The sequence below is a fragment of the Acomys minous genome, assembly GCF_964271855.1.
Source record: "Acomys minous genome assembly, chromosome: 6".
Lineage (NCBI taxonomy): Eukaryota > Metazoa > Chordata > Mammalia > Rodentia > Muridae > Acomys > Acomys minous.
The window spans coordinates 38,988,239-38,998,157 of NC_140487.1; the positions used below are offsets into that span (position 1 = coordinate 38,988,239).

General features: G+C 54.5%; 1 protein-coding gene across 2 annotated transcripts; it reads right to left on the reverse strand.

The window, feature by feature from the left end:
• Positions 1–39: 39 nt before the first annotated feature.
• ATG9B (autophagy related 9B) lies at positions 40–8,222 on the reverse strand. 2 transcript variants are annotated; one of them, XM_084787710.1, is made up of 14 exons: positions 6,824–8,216; positions 6,656–6,701; positions 6,471–6,533; positions 5,911–6,072; positions 5,170–5,311; positions 3,190–3,944; positions 2,859–3,015; positions 2,442–2,621; positions 2,046–2,282; positions 1,726–1,859; positions 1,479–1,575; positions 1,169–1,295; positions 947–1,086; positions 40–806 (listed from the first exon to the last, which is right to left on the reverse strand). In XM_084787710.1, the coding sequence occupies exons 1-13, from the start codon at positions 7,371–7,373 to the stop codon at positions 962–964; spliced, it is 2,775 nt and encodes a 924-aa protein (XP_084643836.1). In that variant the 5' UTR covers positions 7,374–8,216; the 3' UTR covers positions 40–806; positions 947–961. The 2 variants fall into 2 exon arrangements, 1 of the variants encoding a protein (XP_084643836.1); XR_014780321.1 differs by lacking the exons at positions 40–806; positions 947–1,086; positions 1,169–1,295 and having other exon boundaries at positions 1,726–1,855; positions 6,824–8,222.
• Positions 8,223–9,919: the final 1,697 nt, after the last annotated feature.

Genomic DNA, 9,919 nt, shown 5'->3' on the forward strand with positions numbered 1-9,919 from the left:
CCCAACCCGACTCTTGAATTACAATGACTGAAAAAGAAACTCAGTTCTCTGCTTTAATGTGTAAAGATGCCGGGATAGTAATTCTTCGACAGTGAGTCCTAGACACCTCTCTGTGTGACCCAGTACTCTGAAGGGGGTTTAAAAAAAAAGAGTTTCCAAGCAGCCACAGACACTTCTGTGATAGGTTGAGCAGGTGTAGCTCTCAGCTTCCAGGACTGGGGCATGCCAGACATTCCCGTGGCAAAGATGTGCAGCCCGGCATGAGCAATCTGTGCTGCTTATTGCACACAGGATGAGGAGCCCCACCCACTTCCTCCGACATCACAGCAGTGCTCACGTCCAAAACCAGCAGCCCTCTCTGGTTTTTCCACTCACCAGTCTCCATCTCCCCCACCCCTAGTCCCACAGGAACTCAAAGGGGAGGTCAACAGGAACACTTCCCTGCCTTTCAGGCACGCTGAGCTTGACCACTGCCTGGCTGCCTGGGCCCTGTCCTCCACCCTGAGGGCACTGGGTGGAGCCCTTCTTCCCCAGCAACTGCTCCACAGCGATCAGTTGAGGCAGCCATCAGTTGAGGCCAGTGCTCTCTTGTCCTTCCTTGTGGGGCTCATCTTCAAGCTACCTCGGCTCACAGTCATCTCCTACTCTTTCTCTGTTCTGGGGGCAAGCTCCTCTTTGACTCCCAGATATAACCAGCTAAAATACCCTGGACCTGTCATCTGGGGTGGGAGTGGGGCTCAAAAGATGGCTCCATGTGTCCTTCTATGCCACCCCATCCAATTTCCTGCGGCGGGAAAAGTCAGAACCTGTGGGAGGAAAAAGCAGTTAGCAAGCACTCCAGGCACTTAGAGACTGGCCCACCTCCCACCTGAACTGGCCCCAAAGAGTTTCTTCTTCCTTTTTTTTTTTTTCTTGCTTGCTTGACCCCTATGTGGGTAATACTGACCTGAGATATCCTCAGTCAGTGCAAGGAGCCTGGTAGGGGCTCCTTCTGAGTGTCTGAGGTCTCCTGAAAACCCCTTGGGAATAGATTCTGGGCCCTCTGGGTGGCCCACTGTTGTCTCGGGCTGGAAGCAGGACTGGAGCCTAGGGACAAATGCCACCACGTGAGCAGGGTCACCACGCTCAAGAAACACCAGGATATTGCCCCTATCCCTACTCGCCTCACCATCACTTGACCAAGATGGCTTCTCCTCGTCGTCGGGTGAGCCTGGCTGTGAAGGGCTGGACCAGGGCCTGGATGGGGAGGAGGCTGAAGCCTCCCCCCATACTTCCTGCTGCTGCTGTTGATGAAGCTGGATGGAGGAAGAAGAAGAAGAGACTCCCTTATATGTGGGGGTGGGGAGCAAGGCCAGGCTCCTAGTCCAGGTACACTGTGACTAGTCCTAGTCACAGTTCCTGTTAAGTATTCTTTAAATTCTGGCCCCTCCCCCAGTAATTCCTCTCATTTAGTTTCTTCCCATATTCCCTCTACACACCTGATGTAAGTAAATGGCATGGAGGCTCATCTCAGCAGAAACAAGCTCTGGTAGCTGGGTCAGCTTCTGGCCTCCAGTGCCTCCTGGAGACACACAGCTAAAACAAGATGTACCAGTCAAAAGGCTTGCAAAAGAAGGCGGGCCAGGGTGCACCCCACCTTCCAAGTCCCTTCAGCACCCTAGCACTCTCTCCCAGAGAGTCAGCCCCAATCCAGACTCCCCTGTGCCACAGGCCTACAGCCCTTACCTAGGGTCCTGGACCATTCTTGAAATAGAGGCAAGAAGGCTGGCTGTGGCAGCAGCAGGGCACGGAGCTGTGGGACTCAGGTCCCTCGGCGGTGGGCAAGGATTCACCAAGAGGTTGGCCAGGAAGGCTTCTGGCTGAATAAAAGAGAGCCAATGGTGTAGACAAAACCAAAGAGTGGGGGATGGGATAAGGGGAAGTCCAAAGGTGGTTAAGAGGTAAGATAGGCTGAGCCTGGCTGCCAGGGTAGCACACGAGGTCAGAAATGCCAAGGAGAGATGGAGGGTAGGAAAGGCAAAAGAGTAGGCCGACCTAGAACTCACCAGAGGGGAGGTACAGTTACTGAGCACCCCTGGGGTGGGGGGGCTGCGTGTTGAGGGAGCACCCCAGGCAGCTGCATCTTGCTGTACCCGGCCCCGAAGGTGTCCAAGGAACTTAGAGCTGTGCCCCGGTGGCTGCCATTGTGGATGTGCCAAGGAGAACCGCATTAAGGAGAGCTCAGTCTTTCCATCCTCTGCACGCTGAGAGAGTGAGGCCTCCGTCTGTCCCTCTGAGAGCCACTGCAAGGAAGGGATCCTGGTGTTAGGGACACCAAGACTCAAGTAGGCAGGATGAGAAGAATGCCCCATGGTCCAGATGGGGGAAACAGAGGCTGCAGTGGGGACGCGTTCAAGGTCACCCAGGACCAGTGCAGTGGAAGGTCAGGGAAGGGCTCTAACCTGAGGATGCCCGTGACGCTTCACATCCATTAAAGCAAAAGAACAGATGTCCCCAACACCAGCCACATCCACCGTGAAGTGACGGAAAAAGTCAATAATCTCCAGAGCACGGGGGCGGAACCAGAAGAGCAGAAACAGCGGGGTGAGGAGTGGAGACAGCAGCTCTTCCAGGAGGGAGACCTAAGGAGCAGGGGTGAGGCTGAGCTGAGCGGGGAGGACCCCACAAGCGATCAGGGTCAAGACCCTCCAGGAACACTTTAAAGTTTGAAGCGTCCAACCACTCTGAAGCCCACACATACACACATACATACACACCCCCACAACCCTCACACCCCGCCCATGTGAGCCACAACTTCTCCCAGACTGATGGTTTGGATAGGGCCTATTCCGCGGCTCTCAGCCGGCCCCTGCACTCACTGCTCGGTACTGAAGCAGCTGCGCCATCTGCCAGTAAGGGCTGGCCCGAGCACCTGCGGCGCCAGGCTCCTCCGGGAGGTAATGCATGTGTGCCAGGGCCGCCTGCAGCAGGAGCTGGGGCGAACGCCCCTGGCATTGCTCCTCTGGAATGAAGGACCTGGTGAGCAGAACCGGTGTGAGGGATATATATGGTTAGGAGGACCTGCAGGTGGGATGCAGGGCTGAAGGGCGCTGGTAGTGACGGAAGGGTCTGTTACGGTAAAGGAAGCTTGCGCCCCAGTTAGAGAAAGGGCACACACCAATAGCTCCTCCCTGGTATGTGCCCTCGAACCTGGCCACGGTGGCTGTGACCCCGAGCGCCGTCATGGTAGTGAGCACATGCTCCACGGCCAGCACGTCCTCATCGTAGATGGTGAGCACCAGCAGCGCGGCAAAGAGCGCTCCGGAGAAGAAGACCAGCTGGCGGGCCAGCAGCGCGCGCAGGGGCGCCGGGGGCTCGGCTGCCCGCAGGAAGGCGGCTGCAGGCCGGTAGGCGCGGGCTAGGCGGGAATGCAGCTCGTGCGGCAATTCATTGAAGTGGCGCAGCTGCAGGCGGGCCAGGCGGGACCAGCGGCGCGCCCCGAAGGCGCCAGGCTCACGGCGCAGCAGCTCCACGTGGCTGTAGAAGGCGTGCAGCACCTGCCAGGCCAGCACCAGCGGGCTCAGCGCCAAGTTCACGGCGGCCAGCAGCAGCACAGTGCGCCGCCAGCGTGTGGCCAGGACGCCCCGGAGGTCGCTGCGCTTGTAGGCTTCGGGAAGCTCCCAGCCCCCGCGGAAGAGCGAGAAGGGACCGCGGAAGAGCAGCAAGTCCACGTTGAGCGCTAGGCCGCGACTGAGGAAGGCTGCGCTGCCCCCCCAGGGCAGTGGGCAGCGGGCGGGCAGCAGGCCCTTGTTGGCCAGCGCCACCTGGTAGTTGGTGTAGCGCAGGATGCGGTGGTGGACGTCCAGTTCCGTCAGCGGCCGTGGCTGCACACACAGCCCACCGCTCCTCTGCAGCTCCAGGAGGCGGGACTGCACCTCGGCCCAGGGTACAGAGCTGAGTTCCTCCTGAGGAGAGGGGGACAGGGGAGCCTAGGAACCCGTATTCCCCTCCACAGAGACACAAAACTTCCATAGCTCACTGAGCTGCCTGTAAACTCCAGTCCTGGTGGCCTCCCTCCCCACCTTGGCACTCTGCCTTCTTGTAGCCCTTCTGCTAATAAAAAACATGTCTCCATTCTTTCTGCCCCTTCTCAGCTGTTCTGCGCATCACTGCCGCTCTGTAGCCATCAGTCAGTCCTATGCTTCCTGGTGACTGGCTTCCTTTCTTGAGCCCTTTTTCATCCCACGTATGAAAGAGTGAACCCTCTTGGCCCTTCTCACTACTTTCTGCCTGAGCAAGCTTTGCGAACCCCGGCTGCGCTCACCCCACTCCAGGCCACTTTGTACAATCACTTGATGAGCGTTCACAAACCCCTGCCTGTCTATGTCTGCAGGGGGGTGGGGGGGTCAGAGAGTGCTGGGTCCCTCACTTCGTTTGGAGAGATCCAATAAGCTGCAAGCCTCACTTCAGCCCAGTCTCCTCAGTCCAGGCATTTCCTCAGGACCAGCCTCCACAACTCCTCCTCCCAGCATCTTGCCCTCCACTGAAGGAAGGAGAAAAGGAAGGGCAAGAGGGAAGGAGAAGGATGGAGTCACAGCCCCAGCAGTGGCTGTGCCTGGGGCCTCCCTGCTCTAAATGTTCATGACATCCAAGCAGGAGCAAGAAATGGGGACTGAAGATGCCTTAACAATAAACTTAGGGGCAAAGCTAGAAGGAACATGACCAGGGGACAGTGAAGGGGCCAAGAGAATGGCTTTCACCCCAGGTGCCCTAGAAGCCTCTATTTCAGGCAAGTTGGCCCATCTCCACTGCCTGCAGGCACCCATGTATTCCTCACTTCCTGCCCAGAGGCTTAAGTGGCCCCTCCCTCACTGGCCTGACTTTCCTCAGCCAATCCGGATGCCTCCTGCTCTAGAATGCCCAGTGACAGCCCTTCCTATAAACAGCCATTGTTTTTTTTTACCACCAGCATGTGACTGTAAGTCACTGTATATGACCCATGTGTGTAAAGGACGTTTTACAAGGGTCAGGGCCAAGCTTGCTAGGTGCCAAGAAGTGGCTGCCTCTGGACATTACTCCAAGCAGGTGTCAGTCAGCCTCCGTCTTTCTGCTCCTCTCAGTTGGTCTTTCCATCCACACGGCCCCACTCTCTCCTGTCCTCTGCCCATGCGGTCACAGCAGCAGGCTTACTGGGGGAATGTGCAGGGCCTCCCTGTAAAACACCTGGATGTCCCAGTAGCTGAAGAGGTTGCAAACTGAGCGTAGCAGCTGGAACAGCCAGAAGCCAGCAGCCAAGACTAGGAGGAAGACCAACAGGGGACTGTCGCGGATCCTGCAGGAGGTTGGACAGGAAGGTAACAGAAAGGTGGGAAACCCACAGAAGGAAAATAGTGGCGAAGACCTGCAGGTCTCAGGGGGTCTGAGGAAGGGGGTATCTTCAGTGAGGCCTTCAAAAATGCCTGCAAAGTCAAAACTTATTCCCAAACAACAATCATGCTCTCTGCTATTTGTATTCTCATTCTCCCATGAGTGCACAGTGGAATTTTCCAAAAAGCTACAAGACAAGTGAAGATGTCACATCATACTGACAGCCCACGTGATGAGCACTTGTGCAGTCCTAAGTTTTAAAGTTGTCCTCAGGGCTAGAGGTGTGGCTGAGTGGTACAGTGCTTGCCCAGCATGCCAGAAGCCCTGGGTTTGCCCCTAGCACCAAAAATAAACAGTTGTCCTCACCATTAATTTCTAATATGGTAAATAGAAATGTGATTTGTAATCCAAAGGCCTTTGAGATTCTCAAACAACTTGGGGTATGTTTTTAAATATACCAAACACTTTGAGAGTTCATCTAGACCAAAAGGCAGGGTAGGGAGGTGCCTTTCTTAGCATCCTTTTGTGAGCATAATTTCAAGGGGTCACCAGACCGTCACTTACTTCTCTGCACACTGGGCTGAGGGGAGAACGGCATCCGACAAGGTCACTTTGCTGTGGAATGGCCCTGGTCTTGTGTGGTTCTTCGGTTGGTTGTTGAAGAGAACATTATAATCCACACAGCGAAGGAGGAAAGTTGTGAAGGTGACGATGAAAACGAACTGTCTGAGGAGGGGATGCCGGGATAGGTCAGTGGTCAGGCTGAAGAGCAAGGTGGACTCCTAGCCCAATTGCCAGACAAGCTGAGGCTCCGTGTGGCCCCCTCACCCTTCGGAGTCCCAAGACTAGAGTGGAAAGGGAGAGCTGGGGACAGCTTACTTAGTAGGGTGTCTGCCTAGCATATATGAAGCCCCGGACCTCATCTCCAGCACCACAGTCACAGGGTATGGTAGTACACATCTGTAATTCTAGCAGGTGGAAAGTAGAGGCACGGGGAATAGGAAATTCAAGTCTAACCTAGGATACACGAGACAGACCCGGCTCCAAAAGGAAAAAATTAAAAACAAGCAAAACTCTAAAAACCAGATGAGAGGACAGAACTTAGGGAGAGGACTGGTTCTCACCCCAGCTGGAATACATCCTCCAGTAGGATGCAGGCAAAACCATTCCGCTGGTGGTAGCTGTAGATGTGGCAAGTTTGTCAAGAAATACACCTAAGCCCATGGATTCTTCCTGAGAAACTCCCCCGACTGTCCCCTGACCCACAGTCCCCCCCATCATGTCCCTCTGCCTGTTTGGCACAAAGGATATCTTGGTGAAGAAAGTGTCCAGATTCTGGATGTGATGCCAGGAGCCTGGGCACAGAGAAACAGTGTCAGGCCGTGGCACCATCTCACTGGTGATTAGTTTCTCTATGTAAACCCAAACCTGCCTGGACCCCCAACCCACTCAACTTTCCAGATACCCCAACACTCACCACGGAGTCCTTCAGGCACGTGAAGCAAGGGTTGATGGTCCTCCCCATGGAGGGGTGAGTCTTGGGACCCCTCAGGGTCACAGTCCTCTAGCCGTTCATAATCCTGCTCAGGGATCAGAGGGCCTATCCGCAGCCCAGGATGGTCCTGGGGGCACCGGCAGGAGGGAGGGGGAGTGACCGAGGCCAGGGGAGGGGTGGAGTGGGACCCCCATGAAGGGGAAGCGGAGGTGGTTGTCATTGTGGGACAGGCCTGTGTTGTTGGGGGTGTGGCTGGGGTGGGTAAGGCACTGGGTGGAGGCTGAGAAGCCCCTGCCTCCTGACTCGCCAAGCAGGGGGACCCAGAGACAGGGGGGAACACTGAAGAGGAGTAGCTTCTTGTACGAGGGGCAGGGGACAGAGAGAAGACAGAGATCCTCCCTCCCCCGAGTCCCCGACATGGAGAAGCAGGCAGTGGTAGTGCCATAGGGAGCAGAGGCACTGAGCTGGGCCCCAAGTCTCCCCACCGCCCCCGCTGCCTCCTGCTCCCCCCCCAACCCATTCGGCTCACCATCAGGCGGCAGCTTCTCCCGAGAGGTTGAAGGAACTGGGCTGCTGTTGTTTCCACAGAGGTCTGTGAAGCTGAGCAGAGACTACAACAAGGACAATGACAACACCACCACCAGGTGACTCAGGCTGGGCAGGCCTCAGGCATGCCACCTGTGTGATCACTCACGCTCCTTGCAGGGCAACCTGGGGCCAAGGCCCAGGCTCCGCACCTGGGAGGGACACCGATTTGGAAGACAGGGTTTCAAGAGTTATTGGGTCTAGAAGAGACGGCTATGATATCTGTCTCCAGCCCTTGAGGGCACAAGTGGTAAAGACAACGTCGATGCAGCAAAGACAGCGCAAAAGAACAAAATCCATTCAGAGGGTCACGGGGTCTTGGGAATGGGATGCTAAGCTTTTCGTCTCCTACAGTTACACTCCCTTCCCTCCACACTTATGGGCACTGATCAATAGAGATCATTTAAGACTGCCTGCTCAAAAAGGTGATCCATTCAGATCTCCCAGTCCGTGGGAGGAGGTGAGGGCATCTGGCTGAGGAGTCAGAAGCCATCCTGGGCTACATCTGACCCTAACTTCAAACAAACAAAAACAAATAAACAAAGCTACATATTTTGTTCCTCTGAATGGAAGGGGGGACACTTGACCTTGCAGTCGGCTAGGAGGAAACAACATGAAGGGAGTAAACAGAAGGAATGCCGGCCACCTTGGGTTTGACAAACGGTTTGAGGAGCTTAAGGTAGAAAGGGCTGGTTCTTTGCAAGTTCTCCTCTCTCCTCCTGGACCCTGGCACGCTCTCCTCCAAGTCCCGACCTGGTGGCAGGGACCTCCCCCGAAGCATCAGCAAAGGAAGATAGGAAGAAGTGCAGGGTAATTTGGATAATTTGGTATGTGGGGGATGGACCGGCTCAAGTGAGTTCCTTGTGGTTGCCTCACCGGGAAGAGGCGGCCCAGGTGGCTGGTCTGATGGCTTGCCCAACGCCATTCCCAAGGTCCTGAGTCACCAAGTGCCCTACTGAAGCCCAGGCCTGAGACGCTGACTTAGCTAGCAGGTGTCAGGGCCTTCAGGGCTCAGGCCAGTATCCCAGAAACAATGTTTCCTAGACCAACATGCAAGGGCATTCAGGACTGAACTTCCTATGAGTTTAGCCCAGACTGCCTGCTTTTCGTATTTTTTTTTTCTACCTCCTTTCTCACAGAGGAATTGTCACAATAGTTCATGACTTCCGTACTTTCGTGGCTGAATAAGGTGCAAAGCTGTGCTTTTTACAGGTGACAAAATGCAATCCCAAGGAAGGGATTCCTATGACAGGAAATTCCTATGATCTTTCTGAAACCTCTATAGAGATAAGTTAAATGAGGTTTTCCCTGGTACTCCCCTCTGCCCTTACTCACACAGCATCCTTCAGAGTACATACTTGTTCAAGACTATCTTTACACACACCCTGATCTCAGCTCCAGTCTCAAACAAATTCTGGCTCATTGTTCTGTCCAGCTTCACCCTAAATTCCCATCTCCACAGCATCCCTTTGCCGCCCTCAGCTCAAGCAAATTTGAATCTCAGAAGCACCACTAGTAATGACACTAGGAACACTAAACAGTGTTCCGATGGCCAGGTGGATTACCAGAACAGATGCCGGGCCAGAAGCATCGCCCCCTGGTGGGCAAAGAACATCAGCGTGCTTTTCCCTGAGGTGTAGAGGGGCCCGGAGTGAGTCAGAGCCACTCGCACCAAGAAGCCACAGCTCAGTGGAGGAGGCAAGTTAAGAAAATAATTACAAAGAAGGCGTAGTGACTCAAGCCTGTAATCCCAGCTCTGGAAAGGAAGGATGGCAAGTTCAAGACAAGCCTGGGCTATAAAGGGAGTTTCAGGCTGGCCAGAGATATGCAGCAGGACTCAGTTGGGGATAGCACGGGAGGTAATTATAGCAAGAAAAAGCGCCCAACTGGCGCAAGTGCCATTCGCTTTGAGGCTGGAAGCTTAGACCAGTGATTCAGACCCAAATGAGGAAAGAACCTATAGGTTAAGTCTTAGGTTGCACTTTGGTAATTAAACTTCATGACCTCCATGCTAATAACTCACAATAATTAAGGGTCAGTATCGGAAACACAAAGTGAGTCTTTCAATGCATGTGGCCGAAGTCTCTGGAAGTTGGAGACTAAAGTGGTGGCATGTCACATGCTTGTAGGTTTGTTTGGGTTGGGTTTTGTGTGTGTGTGTGTGTGTGTGTGTGTGTGTGTGTGTGTGTGTGTGTGTGTGTGTTTTGTGTTTGTTTTTAAACTCACGGCCCGTGGTGGCGCACGCCTTTAATCCCAGCACTCGGGAGGCAGAGGCGGGCGGATCACTGTGAGTTCGAGGCCAGCCTGGTCTACAAAGTGAGCCCAGGACAGCCAAGGCTAACACAGAGAGACCTTGCCTCGAAAAACCAAAAAAAAAAAAAAAAAAAAAAACTCACGGCCTATTTTCACCCATTACTTCCCACAGAAGCCGCACCCTACAGTTCCTGAAAATGCCAGGCAATCTAGAGATTGCCTAGAATATCCCTAGGGAAA

Bases quoted from the DNA above. Each gene is read 5' to 3' on its own strand.
- ATG9B (XM_084787710.1), bottom strand. From the start codon at position 7,373: ATGGTGAGCCGAATGGGTTGGGGGGGGAGCAGGAGGCAGCGGGGGCGG. The intron at 6,702-6,823 runs GTGAGTGTTGGG...CTCTGTGCCCAG, and splicing joins CGTGCCTGAAGGACTCCGTG to GCTCCTGGCATCACATCCAG. The intron at 2,622-2,858 runs GTGAGTGCAGGG...CCTGCTCCTTAG, and splicing joins AGCTGCTTCAGTACCGAGCA to GTCTCCCTCCTGGAAGAGCT.